Source organism: Pleurodeles waltl, chromosome 2_1, assembly GCF_031143425.1.
Source record: "Pleurodeles waltl isolate 20211129_DDA chromosome 2_1, aPleWal1.hap1.20221129, whole genome shotgun sequence".
Taxonomy (NCBI): domain Eukaryota; kingdom Metazoa; phylum Chordata; class Amphibia; order Caudata; family Salamandridae; genus Pleurodeles; species Pleurodeles waltl.
This window is the reverse complement of record NC_090438.1, coordinates 832992869-833012665: the sequence shown is the minus strand read 5'-3', so window position 1 is coordinate 833012665 and position 19797 is coordinate 832992869. Positions and strand designations below refer to the sequence as shown.

The window sequence follows — 19797 nt, the reverse complement described above, 5'->3', positions numbered from 1 at the left end:
CTGAGTAGCAACTTAACTGATGCTGCATTTGAAGGAGAAGAGGAAGCTGTTTGTCCTGCAAGAAGAGAACCTGCCATACAAAGCCAGCACCCAAATCCAATGTTTGCAAGCATTGCCCCCTGAGAACAAAGCCTACCAATGTCAGAATCCTGCTACACCTAACCAGGCTGTTCTGTGATTTCCCATTTAGAGCAACCCAATGTTAGCACTAGAACTTGAATTTCTCACCCTTTTCACTGATCCTCCTGAGTCCATCATACCATGTGACTGCACAACAGTTTGTGTAGATATTTATTAGAAATCCCTTACTAGATGGCACACAATACCTGGCCACTAAGAAGATATATTAGCTGTATTTATGGCATTACTTAGGGTTTAATATAATAAATAAAACTCTGGATTACACAGACCACCAGAAACCAATAGTGCGACCATATCAATACATTATGGGGTCTGAAAAGGTTCTGATCAGTGAAACGAAACACATTGCCTGTGGCCATGTTATGGATGCTTTGAAGAATTAAATAAAGAATTACTTTAAAGTAAATCGAATGGCGTAGATAAATTGTATTATATAATCTGAGAGGACATATGCCAAGATGTCACCTAAGAAACCCACTTTGAGGGACACTTTGTGTGTTACTCATGAATAGAGAGGGCCTCTCTTGCTCTTAATGTAGTGATTTATTAGTGTGCCTTTATGCCAGTTTGCCATGACAATTTCGCATGACTGACTGAGGAGGTACAATTGACACAACTCTCTTTGTAAATTACTAAATGATAACCATATCAGTGTTGAAGGACATCGCTGTGTGCTCTGATCTCCAGAAACCAACCCATGACTTTCAAAGCCAGATAAAGCCATTTCTCTCCTAATTTAATTTGCATATTCGGGAGATGGTTAGGGTTTAACAGATCTTGTGAGCGCTGGTCGTTACACCTCCAAGATAAAGCAATGCATAAGATTGTGGGGATATAGAGTTGTAGTCTGATCAGCTTTGACTGGCGAGGCCCATTCATACTGGCTCTTGGGAGGTGAATATGGAAATCTTGAGTAATCAATGGGTGTTAGAAATTATAAGCATAATTGGAAAAGAAACCCTTCAACATAGTCAACACAAACATGCACTTTTAAAATAGCTCCTCAGTGGCAATACCACAAGTGGCAATTGCAATACTCTTCAAATAGTTGGTAAAGAGGCGGCAAACGTGGAAAAAGCATTTGCTCAGGAAGAGGTTAGTGCAAATGCAGGTGTTAAAACTGAGACAGGCATGCACTTTGGAAACAAAGATGTCTACTATATCAAGCCAGGAAGAGACAAAGACTGAGGGGCATATTTATACTCCGTTTCCCGTCTAAAAAAATGACTGCGACGCAAATGCGTCGTATTTATACTCCCGGGCAAAAATCACGCCCGGGAGTGGGCGGGGCAAAAAACCCCGCATTTGCGCCTCTTTTTAACGCCTGGGTCAGGGCAGGCGTTAAGGGACCTGTGGGCTCAAAATGAGCCCACAGCTGCCCTCCCATGCCCCCAGGGACCCCCCCTGCCACCCTTGCCCACCCCAGGAGGACACCCAAGGATGGAGGGACCCATCCCAGGGACATTCAGGTAAGTTCAGGTAAGTATAATTTTTTTATTTTTTATTATTTTTTTGGGCATAGGGGGGCCTGATTTGTGCCCCCCTACATGCCACAATGCCCAATGACCATGCCCAGGGGACATAAGTCCCCTGGGCATGGCCATTGGGCAAGGGGGCATGACTCCTGTCTTTACTAAGACAGGAGTCATGTAAATGGCGTCTGGGCGTCGTTAAAAATGGCGCAAATCGGGTGGAGGCGATTTTTTTGCCTCAACCTGACTTGCCCCATTTTAAGACGCCCTAACGCCATTTTTCCCAACGCCGGCGCTGCCTGGTGTACGTGGTTTTTTTCCACGCACACCAGGCAGCGCCGGTCTGCTAGCGCCGGCTAACGCCATTCAATAAATACGGCGCCCGCATGGCGCTTCAGAATGGCGTTAGCCGGCGCTAAACTTTTTGACGCTAAACTGCGTTAGTGCAGTTTAGCGTCAAAAAGTATAAATACGGGCCTGAGTGTTAGAATCTAACCTCTTACCAGTGAGGGATGCTTGATGCGGTGTAGAGGCTGATCTTCAGTAACACTGCTGCTGAGAGCGAGAAGAGGTAGATTTGGAAGTGAGGGGTAGTTAACTGAGGTTTAGAAATGAGGGCGCTCACCACTTGAAATATGGTTGTTTGGAATAATTGCCAGAGAAAAAAAATCACCTTTTTGTAATGTAGCAAACACATTGAGCACTAACAAAGAAAGGAAACATATGTATAAATGAAGACAAGGATGAGATTTCGACAATCAAATACCTGCTTCTATTCCCAACCAAAACCTATGTCTTTGAATCTATGCAGGTTGCATGGGATTGGATTGAAAGGATAGAAGTGCACAGCCAGAAGCAACAGAATAATCAGTTGTGGAAGTAAATATTGGAACGCAAAGAATCCCAGAGAGCTGCCAACCCAGAAAACGGTCTAAATGCAGAGCAAGAGCCTAGGGGGGCCCATCCAGGAAGCTCCTAGACAGATCCAGAAAGTTGGTTTGGAATAGTAGGGTTTTGAGTTATTAGTGTTGTAAAGTCCTAACTGGACTTTTATTGACACATAAAATGAAAATGAAAAGTAATACAGTTTTAAATAAGCGAGCTGATGGCCACCATGAGCTTGAAGGAGACACACAACAGGAAACAGAGGTTCGCTCTCAGTCAAACATATCGGCAAAAGTGCAATTATCAATGTAACAGGGTCTATGTCATGCAAAGCACTTGACTGCTGCCCAGGGAGATCATGCTGCATAACAAATAAAAAGAAAAGTAGTCCAGAAACCATGCAGAAAACATGGAGCCTCGCATGCTTTCAGTAGTTGGCCGGTGCGCTCAAGGAGGGCTAAACACCGGAAAAGGCATGACATTTGAGTGCCTTTCACAAATGAAATCAAACGATTTTTAAAAGGCGAGCCCACAACCAACTAAACTGATGGGCATGCGATGGGCGTGATTAAAAGCCCACAGAGAGATTACAGCAGGTTAGAGCACTTGCGCACTCGACCCTAAAAAGGAAGCAGTGCCTGTCTGTAATGAATCTTATCAAAGAGCGAAGGAACAGCCCGCCTTAGACATGATATGTCAGTAAGGTGGTTTGTAAATTAAACAACTGCTCCAAGTGAAAATGTGTTATTGGGTTATATTTTCTTTTTTTTTTAATTTCCATATTTTTATTTAAGATTGACGTAAACAGAAATTCAAGAAGAAACAGAACTGTCAAAGTCTCTATGATGTTACAGTCCAGACAACTTGAAAGGTTCATACTCCAATGTAATTTGGAATAATAGTAGGCTGGTGGTAGAAAAATGTCAACACCTACATTTAGCTTATGATGATTATGCACACAAGTGTATTTTGTTTAAGCATAAAAAGCAGCAACAATATGGTATAGTTCTATGCTATTTGATTATTTAAAATCACAGATTGAAAGGAATCCACCATAGTATTATGAACCATCCATGGTAGAAATACTTAGCTAGGGAGATAGCATTAGCATGTCAAATTAAAATAGAAAGAGAGATTGAAGAAGAAAGCAAAAAGTGAATGACAGAGAGAGTGAAGGAAGAAGAGAGGGGGATGTAAAAGTGTAGTCAAACATGCTGCTGTTCAATAGTGACTTGTTTCTCAAGATCATAACATATCACAAGGTTACTGTGCATATTAATGTTTGTTATTACAGTTCCTGAACCGATGTAGGTCACCTAGATTATGGCGGCTTCAAATTCTGGAAATAAAGATATTTTGTCCCAGATCAACATCTGGGTCATTGTCGACAGAGTTAACGTTGATAACTGGAACATCCTTGGTAATTTTGTAGAAGATGTCATTGACAGTGCTCTTGACGTTGAGAGATCTGTCGTCATCTGCAATGGCTCAACCGTCTAAATTGTGTCCTCACCGTTGAAGCTGGTGCTGTTGAAAATGATCTGGACATGGACGATGTTGTTAAAGTCGATGAGGTTGACACTGATGTCGATGATGTCATCGGCATCTTCATCGTGGATGACAGGTGACAGTGGTAATGTTGTCAGCAGTGGATCTCTCTTCACTGTAGATGACGATAAAATCACTGGGGGAGACAGAAAATCAGTTTCAAGGGTCTGAGAGTTTGTATTTTTGCAAAGACTTGCGTTCATGATGATCTGAGTATTTCTCTGGGGAAACTTCAGTGCCTTTATGTGATGAGAGGGTAGTTGGCATTTTAGGTCCTAGATCAAGTTGAGGGAAACTCACATTTCCTTTTTTTCTCAGCACTTCGTAGATGTGCTTGGAGGAGCACTTTTCACAGAATCATCCCCTGATGAGGGGATCTGACCTAGAAAGAGGGTACTTCTGATTTGCCCAACAAATAAAGGGCTAATCTCCTCTCTGTGTCTTTCAGTGTTTTTTGAGGAAATGTATTATAAATGTCACAGTGTGAAGGCGTGTGTTTACGACAAAGGCAATGAAGACATTTGTCATGAGGGTCATCAGAATAGAGCTTTTCCAGCCACATGTAGTGAAGGCCTTAAAAAGAGATTTCTTCTAGCTATTAGTCATGGTGACAGTTGCTAAAACGATGTCCCTGGCCCAGTCATAGAAAATGTCCCTTAAAGAATATTAAAATAAGTTGCAAGGTAAAAATAGGTCTGGTTCAGTCTGAGGGCAGACCTAAAAAGCAACAGTATAACGTCACTGAAAGGTTAAATCAGAGTTCTGCCTGTAGACTCCCTTGCACACGATGGTCTGAGCTAAGGTGACCTCTAGGGGGAGTAATAGAGCCAGCACTTCCAGCTCATTGGCTGAAGTTTAATTTGCTTCAAATGAGGAGGATGTGCTACTAAACAAACACTTATGTTGATTCCTATGGGCATTTTCATACTGTTTACTTTTATATAAGATTACTGGGGAATCCAGCCTGCCAACATTGAATGATTAAAGCATGTGAATATATGGGGAATACCAATGCTGGAGAAATATTGTTACAGATAAATAACTAATTTCCTACTCTTTGCAGAAAATATAGTTCAGATGTACCTTGAGGTCACTTGTACTGCAACAAGGCAACCACCGTTTGGGAATGACCACTGGTGTTGATCTGCATTTGATGAACATGCTGCGATTTGCTGCTGTGGTGCTCTTTAAAACAAGCACTGGCAAAGCCAATAGGTCTCCCCTATGTGAGAACAACTGCTTTGCAAATGTCTTTTTGCAATGTTGTACAACAGTGTGGCTGTTGTTCAGCATGACTAAACGTTGGTGATGTGATAGAGAGTAGAGTGGCACAAAGGAGATTGTTGTAGAGGAAAGTAGAGTAGAGTGGTGTAAAGTGAAGTGGAATAGAGTAGCATAGAGTGGAGTGCAGTGGCATAGAGTACAGTGGAGTGGTGTAGAGTAGAGTAGCATAGGGTAAAGTGGCGTAGAGTAGAGTGGAATAGAGCGGACTGGCATAATGTGGAGTGGGGTATGGAGAGTCTCATAGAGTAGAGTGGCATAGAGTGGAGTGGAGTAGAGTGGCACGGTAGAGCAGAATAGAGTAGATTGGCATAGAGTGCTAAAGAGTGCAGTGTCATGGGGTAGTGTGACAGAGTGCAGGGGCATAGAGTGGAGTGGCATAGAGTGGAGTAGTGTAGAGTGGACTGGTGTAGAGTGAAATGGTGTAGAGTGACAGACTGAAGTGGAGTGGAGTGTCACAGAGTAGTGTAGAGTAGAAAGGAGTAGAGTAGATTGGTATACAGTGGAGTGTAAAGTAGAGTGACATAGAGTGGGTTGGAGTGGAGTAGAGTGGCATGGAGTGTAGTGGCATGAGTAGAGTGACGTGGCATATAGTGGAGTGGCAAAGAGTAAAGTGGGGTGGCATAGAGTGGTGTGGAGTAGAGTGGTGTGGAGTGGAGTGGAGTAGAGTGGTGTGGAGTAGAGTGGTGTGGAATAAAGTGCCGTAGATTGGCCTACAGTGGAGTGGCTCAAGGTGGTGTTGAGTGGTGTAGAGTAGAGTAGTGTAGAATGGAGTGGCATAGAGTGGCTTAAAGTAGAGTGGCAGAGTGAAGTGGCATAGAGTGCCATACAGTGGCACTGTGTGGACTGGTGTAGAGTAGAGTGACATGTTGTGCCGAGGAGTACGGTGGCGTATAGTTGAGTGGCATTGTGTGCTGTAAAGTAGCATTTTGTGTAGTGGAGCGGCATAGAATTGAATGGCATAGAGTAGAGTGGCACAGTTTTGCGTGGACTAGAGTGAAGTAAGCTGGAATAGAGTGGAGTAGAGTGGCTTAGAGTGGACTGGAGTGACATAGAGTACATAGGCATAGAGCGGAGTGTCATAGAGTGATGTTGATTAGAGTGGCAGAGAGTGGCGTGGCGTGGAGTAGAGTGGCATATGGTGGAGTGGCATGGAGTGGTGTGGAGTGGTGTAGAGTAGAGTGGTGTAAAGTGGAGTCGTATAGAGTGGAGTAGAATTGAGTGGTGTAGTGTAGAGTATAGTGGCATAGAGTAAAGTGGTGTAAAGTAGAGTGGTGTAAAGTGGAGTGGCATAAAGTGCCATAGGGAGGTATGGTGAGGAATTGAGTGGTGAGAAGTAAAATGTAATGACATAGAGTTGAGTGACAGAGAAAAGAGAGGGGTGGAGAGGAATGGCATTCAAGTGGAGTGACGTAGGGTGGAGTGCCGTAGAGTGGAGTGGCATAGAATAGAATGGAGTGGTTTACAGTAAAGTGGCGTAGAGTGCAATGACGTAGAGTAGAGTGGAGTGGCATAAAGTGGTGTGGCATAGAGTAGTGAGGCGTAGCATAGAGTAGAGCGATGTAGAGTAGCGTACAACTAATGGTGTGCTGTGGGTGGGTTGTAAGCCCACTAAATTGTCAACAACACATCTCGCAGCACAGCGCATGTGCTGGGTAGGCAAGACCTAAAAATACCCATTTCAGTCAACCATCCTTTCACAATAGAGAATTGTACACAGCTATTCTACGCCATGCTACTGTTACCCACCTTCATTGTCTTCTTGCCCCAACTTCACTGCACCCACACCCTCCACGGCTCTGATATAATACATTTGTCCCCGCCAATTTCTCAACAGTGCTTACTCCCTGCCGCAGTAGGAAACATTAGACCAGATTTCAAAAACGCAGAGGCTGACAAAAAAATCAGATTGCTTCCTAAGGTAGACCAGGGGGAAGTCTCCCATATTACCTTAATTTGGAGCGAACAAGAAGGAGGATCCGAATATTCTGAGGCAGGATAGGTTGGAAAGGAGTCGTCCTGTAACCAAAGTGTGGACACTATCCACTCTGTCGTGTGTCCGAATATTGCTAAGAAGCGTGAATAGAGACGTGCAAGGGATACGCAGAGACACCTCTTTAACAAATACTTATCCGATTGACATGCGTGTCATATGGCTACAGATGTTTTTTAGGTCTTAGGAAATTGTAAAATACCCTTGAAAGATGGCATTCTAATACAAAGTATAGGAAACAAATGGCTCTCCCCTCTGATAACTGAACTGCACTTTTTAAATTCTACCACATGGTGTCAGGAGCGTTCTTTGTGTTAATCGGACCTAATTCTATTTGCAGATGACAGCATTTTCAAGGCCGGCGAAAAGAGATCTGAAACATGGGGAGCCACTGAAGTTCAGGAAGATGAAGAAACACAAGTAGAGGTTCCGGTTGATCAGGTACACGTGCGCAACCGCAGAACAATCAAAGTGAACGTCTCTGATAGTGCGCACTATTTCTGCATCTTTATTGCAGCGACTGTGCATACAGAGTTAGTTTGTTATAAAGTGCTTTCGGTGCCTTGAAGCACTTTGCCTTGTTCTTTCAAATAGTGAGGCACATTTATTACATTTTTGTGTCACGCAAGGATGTGTGCATTGGCGCTAGGCAGCCAAAAGTGCACCAGGTCTGGGAAAGGACAGGAATGCACCGTATAAAGTTAAATATGGTGCTTTCCCTGTCCTCTTCCTTTCACACAGCACAGCAATGTGGCTTGCTTCGTTGCGTGAATTTTTGGTAAATATGGGCGAGTATTTTTTGTTAAAAAATTGGAAACCTTGAATAATTTGGTTTTGCCACTCTTATTTGTGTAGCTTTTTTATATGGCATATAAACAATGAGTTCCTGATTATTAGGGCAGAGGCATTTAAGAGTAGATTCATAATTTTTATGGCTATTTACTTGTGGAGTTATCTCTCGTGAATTTTAGTGGTGCATTGTATCATCATCCAGGTAACCAAGGCATTATTTTTTAAACATTTACATTCAGAATCAATACATTGCAATTATTGTTGGAAATATAGATATCTATATCAATCCACACACACATTTATAGGCTTGGTTTGATTCAGCAAAACTGGAAAAGTCTTGAAATTCACAACTGGATTTCAGTTTTTTTTATTTTATTTTTTTATTTGCGCTTGTTAAACCATCACTGACTTTTAACTGTGTTTTTTTCTTCAGTTTTTCAGTCAATTTCATGTTGTTTTGTTTCCAGTGCACACGGTCTTTGGTGAGCCCCTAAGTACAACTCCCTGCAGCAGGGTGCATTGGGGGTTGGTTGCACTTCTTGCCTGGGCTTGTACTTGACTTTGGGCCTGATTACAACTTTGGAGGAGGTGTTAATCCGTCCCAAATGTCACGGATATACCACCAGCCGTATTACGAGTTCCATAGGATATAATGGACTCGTAATACGGCTGGTGGTGTATCCATCACATTTGGGACGGATTAACACCTTGCTCCAAAGTTGTAATCAGGCCCTTAATTTGTTAACTGCCACATTTCATGTAGATTCACCAAACGAAACCGTTTATGGTAGAAATTTGTGTTGACCCATCTTTATGTCTTTGTCCCTGCCCCTTTTACGATTTGTTAAAAAATTGGTGTAACCGACAGAAAGCTACTCCTGATAAATATCTGCCAGATTTTATGCTAATTCATCAAAATGTGCCACATTTATTAGCAAATAAACCTTTCATCAAACCCACTCCCCTTGAAGTTTACCCCGTTTGATGTACCTGCATGAAACTGAATAAAGCAATAATAGCCTAAACTTCCTAATTTGCTGCCATATTTCGTGCAGGTCAATCAAACATTGGTAAAGGTATTAGTAATTAAAAAATGTTTTGATCCCTCCCCCTCTCTACTTTGAACTCCCACAGTGGCTCTGCGAATAACCTGAAATAGATTTACTGGGTGTAACTGGCTAATTGCCTGCTACATCAGACGTGGATTCATCAAACAACAGTAAAATTTAAAGCACATGAAAATGTTATTACTGCCACTTTAACTCCCCCCTCCCCCCACCGTGGTAGACTTTCACAAGGTTTGAAATGGAAACAAAAAAACAGTCCTTCATATTTGCGCCAATTTTTTTTCACATTTGTCACATAGTGGCAATGTTGTCAGTAAATAAGCAAATTTTTGCCGTCCCTTTTTAACTAGGGCCACTCTTGATGGATTTTCATGGATTTGGTAACATTAAGTGAAGGCTAAACATACTAAGGGCCAGATTTAATGTAAAATGACGGTGCGCGATGCTGCACCAAATTTGGCAGCATCATGCACTGCCATTGGATTATCACAAAACCTTGGGGGCCATATTTATGACCACCTTTGTGTCACTCTTGCACCATGAATGTGGTGCAAATGAAAAATGAGATTTATGATGCCATGCAAGGCCATCTAGTCTGGCCCTCTGTGGCTTCATAAATCTCGAGTAATGTAATGCAGCACAAATCCCTGTGTTGCATTACTCTGCACCTGGGAGACATTTCCATGGGTGTTCCCATGCAACATCCATGGATTTTGATGCATTCCCAGATTTAAAAAAACAGCTAAACCTCGGAATGTGCCAAAAAGATGCCTCCCCAGGAGAGGCGTAACAAGAAGAAATAGCTTTATTTCATACTCATTTTTTCCTCTATGTTTGCTGCATTTTGCAGTACACATAAAAAGGAAAAAGCTTCTGAGGATTGTTTTTGTGAAGGAAGGTGCCCTTTCTTGCACAAAAACAATCCTGCTTGCAACGGAGGCACCCTTGCACTATGAGTGCAAGGGTGCCTGCATTGGAGCTAGGCAGCCAGAAGGGGACCAGTGCAGGGGAAAAGGCAGGAATGCTCCATATTCTTGTACGTAAGGTGGATTCCTACCCTTTCCCTGTCCTGCAGTGCAGTGCAGCAAGATGATCCTTATCATAATCAAGTATATTTTTTTTGCCTAGTTTCAATATGTTTACATGTGTTTCTGGCCTTATCTAAGATTGGAAATGTCTGACGTAAAGTAGAAGCAAGTCCAGATTTGGCAATTCCCATCCCACCTGAAGGCCTCAAAGGCAATTTAATTGTGTTCTTATGTCCAGTGGTCCAGGGAACATTTACATCTTCATGGCTTTCATATGAGCATCTCTTCTGGCTCCTGTTACAAATGTTCGCTAAAAACCAGAATGAGGCAGAGCCTCTACTTGCAAGGTATGAAATTATTGCAAAATATTCTGTATGTTCTTGCACAATTATTCGTTTACTTAACTCCAAAAATTACCCCCCAGATACTAGCAAGCAATGATTGTGATCCTTGTTTGGTAGCGATCTGAGAAAGAGGGATACCTTTTCGGGGGTGTCTGAACCTATTTGTGATTTCTGCTAAGCTCTCACTTCTACATTGTAGAACCCAACAGGAGAACAAACAGGGTGTACAGATAATGCAAAGGTCGTGTTGTTCAGCAGTGTTCAGTTACTTCCGTTTCTAAGGCATGCCACGTGCTTATCTGTGCCCTTGATCACTGTGTCCTCAGTTTACAACCAGAAATGTCACTCTCACCTCTGACGTTGCTTCACTTAATGATGCTGTGCTCAGAAAATGTGAATTTCATTTGTAGTACATAACTAAAATGAAAAACCACAGAATATTTATTGTATCTAAAAGCAAGCACCTTGCTGGAAATAATTAGAAAAAGTTCTGAGGTCACTCACCTGTTTGGGGGCAAAGAAATTGGGGTAATTGTGAGGAACATGCTCTGGTGCTAGGTCTAGAAGTTATGATGATAAGTCATGGTGATATACAGCAGTGACATGATGTGCTCATCAGCAGCATAAGTCTAGGCACCGCTGCCATATTATTAATGTTTACCAACACCATTCAACCAGGCTAGGTATTTGCAAAGGGCTGGTATTCACATTGCTGCCAAAATAGTATTGGAGAGTACTGGCACTTATCTGCATAAAATACGTTTACTGGGATAGTTTCATCTCATCTTTGGAGGACCGACTTACTTAGAGTGGGTCAGTACTCCTCGGCAGGGCTCAGATATTCAATAAATAAGGGTCTCATTTGGAGTTTCCCTGAAATGAAGCAGTACAACCTGGAAATGAAGGCACCTCCTCTGCCACACCAGCAAAGGCTGGCCCAACAAATGTGGAGGTGGCCTACAGGTTGGCATTTTTTTCTGAGAACCGGCTCTGACCTTCATGTCAGGAGCTGCTTTGTGGGGCAAAAACAGTGACTTATTATCTGCCATTCAGTGGTGGTGTGGTGGATATTTGGGCACAGTTAGAAATTGGGTCTCTAGTTGGCAGAGGTATGCACCCTATCCAAGTACGGACCACAATCCTAGTCAGGGTAAGTAAGTTACACTCCCTAATTTAACCTTTGCTCCCCCCCTGGAAGCTTGGCACAGAACAGTCAGGCTTAACTTAAGAGGCAATGTGTAATGTATTTGTGCAACACTTATGTTAGACCTGACAGCCTTAGGGTGGTCACCCCTAACTTTTGCCTGCCTCCCTCCACTTTTTAGATACTGTTTTTGCTGGTTTTAAGACTCTGCGCACTTTACCACTGCTAACCAGTGCTAAAGTGCATATGCTCTCTCCCTTTAAACATGGTAACTTTGGATCATACCCAATTGAACTATTTAATTTACTTATAAATCCCTAGTAGAGTGCACTATGTGTGTCCAGGGCCTGTAGATTAAATGCTACTAATGGACCTACAGCACTGATTGTGCCACCCACTTCAGTAGCCCCTGAACATTGTCTCAGGCCTGCCATTGCAAGGCCTGTGTGTGCATTTTCACTGCCAATTCGACTTGGCATTTAAAAAGTGCTTGCTAAGCCTAAACCTCCCCTTTTTCTACATATAAGCCACCCCTAAGGTATGCCCTAGGTAACCCATAGGGCAGGGTGCTGTGTAGGCAAAAGGCAGGACATGTACCTATGTAGTTTACATGTCCTGGAAGTGTAAAACTCCTAAATTCGTTTTTACACTGCTGCGAGGCCTGCTCCCTTCATAGGCTAACATTGGGGCTGCCTTCATACATTGTTTGAGTGGCAGCTGCTGATTTGAAAGGAGTAGGAAGGTCATATTTAGTGTGGCCAGAATGGTGATATAAAATCATGCTGACTGGTGAAGTTGGATTTAATATAACTATTTTAGAAATGCCACTTTTAGAAAGTGAGCATTTCTCTGCACTTACATCTTTCTGTGCCTTACAGTTCACGTCTGGCTGGGTTTAGTTGACAGCTTCTTGTGCATTCACTCAGACACACCCCAAACACAGGTTACTCAGCCTCACCTGCATACATCTGCATTTTGAATGGGTCTTCCTGGGCTGGGAGTGTGGAGGGCCTACTCTCACACAACGGACTGCCACACCCCCTACTGGGACCCTGGCAGACAGGATTGAACTGAAAGGGGACCTGGTGACTTCTAAGACACTCTTTGAAGTCTCCCCCACTTCAAAAGCACATTTGGGTATATAAAAAGGGCCTCTGCCCCTACCAACTCAGACACTTCCTGGAGAAGAAACTTGTAACCAGAACCTGCATCCTGCCAAGAAGAACTGCCTGGCTGCCCAAAGGACTTACCTGACTGCTGTCTGTGAAGGACTGCTGCCTTGCTGTTGCCCTGCTGCCTTGCTGCTCTCTGGCTGAGGTGAAGAAGTGCTCTCCAAGGGCTTGGATAGAGCTTGCCTCCTGTTCCCTGAAGTCTCAGGACCAAGAAGACTTCATCTCTTCAAGATGGACTCCTTGTGTGGCGAAATTCGAAGCATAGCCTGCCAGAAACGATGCACAGCCTGCACCACAGTTAAAATTTCACCACACGCCGAATCGGAATGGCGCAGCCTTACTTCGCAACGAGAAGATCGATGCAGTGCCAGCATAGCAACCGGAAATTCGACGCACGGCCCACTGGATCGATCACAGCCGTGCCAGAATGACGTAGCCCGACTTCCAGAGAGGAAACTGCCATGCAGTAGAAAATTCAACACAACGCCCACTGGATCGACACAGCACCTGTGACTTTGTCCTGCCAGCGCAGGAAATCCACGCACAGTCCCCGGGCCGTCTGAAAGCCTTGCAACCCTAAGAGGATCCACGACCAAGCGCCGGAAATCGACACACAGTCATCCCCGCGTAGAAACTAAACAACGCATTGCCGTGTGCAGCCTGAGAAATTGACGCACACCCCTTTGTTTCCATGCTTCTCCTCCTCTGCTGCCCTTTTGCGGAGATTTTTTATGCAAACCAGGTACTTTGTGCTTGAAAGAGACTTCGTTTGCTTTAAAATGACTTAAGACACTTTGGCCCTCATTCCAACCCTGGCGGTCTCTGACCGCCAGGGCGAAGGGCAGCGGAAGCACCGCCAACAGGCTGGCGGTGCTTCCTGGGCTATTCTGACCACGGCGGTAAAGCCACGGTCAGAAAAGGGGAACCGGCGGTTTTCCGCCGGTTTTCCCCTGGCCCAGGGAATCCTCCATGGCGGCGCTGCTTGCAGCGCCGTCATGGGGATTCCGACCCCCTTCCCGCCAGCCTGTTTCTGGCGGTTTTCACCGCCAGAACCCGGATGGCGGGAACGGGTGTCGTGGGGCCCCTGGGGGCCCCTGCACTGCCCATGCCACTGGCATGGGCAGTGCAGGGGCCCCCTAACTGTGCCCCATACAGATTTTCACTGTCTGCTTTGCAGACAGTGAAAATCGCGACGGGTGCCACTGCACCCGTCGCACCCCTGCAACTCCGCCGGCTCCATCCGGAGCCGGCTTCCTTGTTGCAGGGGCTTTCCCGCTGGGCCGGCGGGCGGCCTTTTGGCGGTCGCCCGCCGGCCCAGCGGGAAAGTTGGAATGGCCGCCGCGGACTTTTGACCGCGGGGCGGTCATTCGGCGGTAACCGCATGGCGGGCGGCGACCGCCGCCTGCCGCGGACAGAATGACCGCATTTATATCACTTTTCAGTGATATCTCTACATTTACTTATTGCATCTTCGATTGTTTTGACCTGCATTTATCCAGATAAATATTATATATTTTTCTAAACAATGTGTGATGTATTTTTGTGGTGTTATATGGTGGTATTGTATGATTTATTGCACAAATACTTAACACATTGCCTTCTAAGTTAAGCCTGACTGCTCAGTGCCAAGCTACCAGAGGGTGGGCACAGGATAATTTGGATTGTGGGTGATTTACCCTGACTAAAGTGAGGGTCCTTGATAGGTTGGCAGTCAGGTTACCCCCTGTCCAAAGACCCCATTTCTAACAATGTATTTATAGTAACATAGTGAAAGACACCACAGAAAGACTCAACACCAGGTTAGAAAAGTACAGAATATTTATCTGAGTAAAACAAGACCAAAGAGAAAAAATCCAATCAAAAGAAGTCGAGCTATGAGTTTTTTAAAGATTACATGTGAAAACAGTTCTTAGAAGTCTAGAGCAGTCAAAATGTTACTTGAGGTCGCAAGGGACTGGTGAAAATCCAAAATCAAGGCCAACCGTGATGGAGGGTAGGCCGGCTACAGAACACCCGCAGGGTCTGCTCAACAGTACCCTTTTTTGGGGAAATGTGTCTACGGCGAGGACACAATGCATCAATATTTCTGCTGCACTCGGGGCGATGCATTGCTTTTTGAAGTTTGTAGCTGCAGAAACCACTTCTGAGTCCCAGGACTGGAGGGGGCAACTCAGGCAAGGGTAGGACGCACTGATGGCAGAGCCCAGCAGCTCCATGAGGGTTGCAAGCAGTCCTTGATGTCCCTGAGCCTGAAAAAGAACAGGGGGCAAGCCAGCAAGACCTTAGAGACTTTTGAATTCAGGGATGTAGAGAGCACGGCCAGTCCCTGTCACTGAAGGGCAGAAGCAGCAGGTAGCAGGGCAAAACAGCAGAGCAAACAGCAAAGTGACAGTCCATCCTACAGCACAGCACACAGCTGCAGTAGGGCAACACAGCAATGCAGTTGCAGAGTGGCAGTCACTCCTGGCAGCCCAGCAGTCCTTGTTCCTGGCAGAGTGTACTTGTTTCCAGTAGAGATCTGATTTGGTGGAGTTTGGATTACAGGATTTATACTTTGCTGCCATGGTTCTGGAAGGTCGGAGAAAGTTCCAGGCCTTCTTTTGAAATGTATAGATGCCCTGCCTCCCCTCCCCCTGTTAGTACAAGTCTATTCAGGTGAAGGGGAGGCAGTGCTAAACTCTGCTGACCATCAAGCCAGTTAATGGCCCATTAAGACTCATTAAGGCCCATCAAGTCACACCTAAACTCCATCTGTGTGTGGCTGTTAGGAGGGAATGCAGAAAGCCCATCTGTCATCCGACCATGTTATCAGAGACATGCAGAGACACAGAGTGAATAAAGTAAAAAGAAATGCCAAGTTTCTAAAAGTGGCATTTTCAGACCTACAATTAAAATCCGACTTCAATATAAGTTGTGATTTTAAATTGTGAGTGCAGGGACACCAAATACCATGGGCCCGATTAACAAAGGTAAACTTAGACATTTGGTCTAAAATTAGACCAAATGTCTATGTTTACAACTTTGGGAATTCACAGAGGGCATTTACTAGTACTATCTGTAAGACCGCACTCAGGCGGAGCTCTGCCCCAAGTGCAGACCTAAAGATAGTACTCATAAATGCCCTTTGTGAATTCCGAAAGTCGGAAACACACACTTTTGGTCTAAGTTTAAACCAAACTTCCAAGTTTACCTCTGTGAATCAGGCCCCATATTTCTATCTTTTCCCAATTGGAAATTATACTTTAAAGATGTTTTAAGGTGATCCCAATGTTATCCTATGGAAGAGATAGGTCTTGCAAAAATGAAAATCAAATGTAAGACTTTTTCACTTTCTGGACATGAGAAACTTAAAAGTACAGGTCCAACTTTTTAAATACACTGCACCCTGCCCTTGGAGCTAACTAGAGTCTACTGTAAGGCACAGAGTCCTAAAACCAACAAAACCAGGGTCAGAAAAAGAGAAGGAGGAAGGCAAAACGTTTGGGGATGACCCTGCATAAAGGGCCATTTCCAACAGGCACTTACATAACTTCCAAAGAAAACCCACCACAATGTGGAATCTTCTTCAGAAATAATATGATTAATATACCTGCCATGCTGGGAAACGTCTCTCAATACTTGGCAGACATTTAATACATTTTCATGTTCAGGAAAGCCATGGTTTACATGCAGTGCTTCTTTTGTGCAGGTGTTTGCAGGTGCTTTGTACTTGCACTTATTTGTAAACACTGGCACATGTTTGGACACCTTATGGTGGCAATCTCAGTCTATGGTTTGACTTCAGCACTGGTGTTTGGAAATTCAGTGCATTAAAAAATAATAAGGGGCATATTTATACTCCGTTTGCGCCAAATTTGCGTCGTTTTTTTCGACGCAAATTCGACGCAAAACTAACTCCATATTTATACTTTGGCGTTAGACGCGTCTAGCGCCAAAGTTCATGGAGTTAGCGTCATTTTTTAGCGTGGACACCTTACTTGCGTTAATGAGATGCAAGGTAGGCGTTCCCGTCTCAAAAAATTACTCCCAGGCATGTGCGTGGTATTTATACTCCCGGGCAAAAATCACGCCCGGGAGTGGGCGGGGCAAAAAACCCCGCATTTGCGCCTCTTTTTAACACCTGGGTCAGGGCAGGCATTAAGGGACCTGTGAGCTCAGAATGAGCCCAGAGGTGCCCTCCCCTGCCCCCAGGGACCCCCCCTGCCACCCTTGCCCACCCCAGGAGGACACCCAAGGATGGAGGGACCCATCCCAGGGAAGAAAAGGTAAGTTGTGGTAAGTATTTTTCAAATCTTTTTTTGTGGCAAAGGGGGGCCTGATTTGTGCCCCCCTACATGCCACTATGCCCAATGACCATGCCCAGGGGACAGAAGTCACCTGGGCATGGCCATTGGGCAAGGGGGCATGACTCTGTCTGGGCGCCCAAAAAAAATGGCGCAAATCAGGTTAAGACAGTTTTTTTGCCTCAGCCTGACTTGCCCCATTTTGGGACGCCCAAACGCCATTTTTCCCTACGCCAGCGCTGCCTGGTGTACGTCGGTTTTCTTTCACGCACACCTGGCAGCGCCGGTCGGCTAACGCCGGCTAACGCCATTCAATAAATACGGCGCCCGCATGGCGCTTCAGAATGGCGTTAGCCGGCGCTAATGTTTTTGGCGCAAAACTGCGTTAGCGCAGTTTTGCGTCAAAAAGTATAAATATGGGCCTAAATCTCAGACTTCCAGGGCATCCCTACATATTGGGGTGACCTGCAGTATTCCACAATATCACAATTTTTTCAGTGTGTTGGTTAGTAGGTAATGCTGGCACTGCCATTTGACAGCAGTGGCAGGAACTGTAAGTGATGCCCGATGCAGGGGAATACATAAGACCCTGGCAATCATATGTTTACAAATTGAGCACAGTTTACATGGTTGTCCCAGACAGGGTAGAAGCTTGTGGAATTCAGCATCTTCCCATGCCCATACCTGTAGATATATCATGCAAGGAACTATTTTTAAAGTGTGATTAAGAGTGGCCAATAAATATGTTTTGCTAGCATGTACCACTGTCTCCTTTTATCTGAAATTTAGTAACTAGTAATATTGCCACCTAGTTGTGAAGAAGAGAACCTTCCCTAAAAACTGGAATCATAAAGAGGGGACCGAATGACTGTGCCAGTCTTTGGTGGATTTGATCATAGATCTCATAGATTCTAAGATCACTTTACCATTGCTGTCCTTGTTTCTGTCGCCCTTTAAAGAATGAATTCCATTACAAACTCTGTCACAGCACTAAGCAATATTTTCACTTTTTTGTAACTGGCAAGATTTTCTATTTTTGTTTGGCTACAGAAATTACAATGGGATGGGGTGGAGGCTACATAGTCTCTTTAGAAATAGATTAGAACCATAAAGCTGTCAAGTACAACAGGTTAAGGGTAGGTTGCCTAACTAGCTGAGCTAATACAAATCTGAACATGCCCAACACAACTTTTCATTCATCTGTATGAAGCACCAATATGTTTCTTAAAAAGAATTACAGCTTTTAGAAATACCAAAATGGTGGTATGAAATGTTATATAAAAATAACTATTGAATTTTGTATTTCCAAATGTTGCCATGTATGCACAATCATTCCCTCATCCGCACAATACTCTGGCTTCTCCATATGGGAACATTTAGACCCAAGATTAGGAGACTGGTAACAACCAGTAAAATCTCACCCCAGTATGGAATCCAAGCAGGGAAAAGATGAATGACAGAAGGAAAGAAAAAGCAATACGTGCTTACATCTTGAACCCCCTGTACAGTTATTGGTTTTGCCTATAAATCAATGCAGCTGAAATATTCACCTCCTTTTTAGGACACCCACAGAAAGTTCCTTGTGGTTGCTGTAGTGGACGATTGTAAATCAGTTCTTCATGAAATTAAATTCAACTCACAGACTATTTACTAGGATCCTACACCACCAATAATTCATGAAATTCATGGACATCAAATCCTGGCTAATTGGCTGATTAAGACCCTGATTCACAAGCCGCCCTGTTTCAAGTTTAAAAAAAGTTTGAGCACTTTCCATGACTTGTATTTTTTTAATACATGGCTGCAGTCTTACATAAAGCCTTCCTATAATTTCAATCAATTGGACATCCCTGAGGATGTGGTGTCCCATTCCCAAAAAACGTTCTTTCAGTTTTGTCCTAGGGGACTGCATGGATTTCTTATCCATCAATGTTATCTACAAAGAGCACAAAAAAGACAACATCAATGGCCTGCTGATACCGACCATCTTTCTGACTCTGTGGCTCTTGTTCTCTACCCACAGCACCACAGCACTTCTGCTGTTCAGGTATCCATCAAGTGGAAGTGAAGAATGTAGAGTCATAGCACCAGTCATAATCACTGAAAATAAAATCTTTTCACTCCCCTTTATTGTACAGCCTCTGCTTTTACTACCCAGATTCCTTATTCAATAGTTCGATCCGCCTCATTCACAGATTCCAGGGCTCAACTTTGATTGTAATCTAGGCAGACGCACTTTTCAATTTACCGATCATGTTTGTGGAACCTCCTATATGAAGAAAGAATAGAATGAAAATAATTGTAATAATTTGAAATATACATATTTTTGGTTGGAAATCCAGCACAGCACCAGGAGGTAACTTAGGGCCAGATTTAACAGCCCACAGTGCCACCGGAGTATCAGTTTTCATGACGCTCCGGTGGCGCTAACCACTGCTCTATATTTACAAGGAGGTGTAAGGCCACTTTTGTGGCGCTACGCCTCCTTCTAAATATGGGCCTCTTCGACAAAGTTTTCTGCATTAGAGGGGCGTGCAATGGGTGTTGCAGTGGGGGGGTTCCACCTCAACACCCATTGCTTTTGATGCTTCATCATGAGTTGTCATAAACCTGAGGCAGCACCAAAACTAACGTCACCCCTGAGGTG

At 44.2% G+C, this 19797-nt stretch overlaps 1 protein-coding gene across 2 annotated transcripts in view; it reads left to right on the top strand.

Moving 5' to 3' along the window:
• DCDC2 (doublecortin domain containing 2) overlaps window positions 1-19797 on the top strand; it is a 461910-nt gene that overhangs the window by 347723 nt on the left and 94390 nt on the right. For both annotated transcript variants that reach the window (XM_069218772.1, XM_069218774.1), the window contains one exon: window positions 7661-7761. In XM_069218772.1, coding sequence (XP_069074873.1) covers window positions 7661-7761 — 101 coding nt within the window. The remainder of the gene's footprint in view (window positions 1-7660; window positions 7762-19797) is intronic.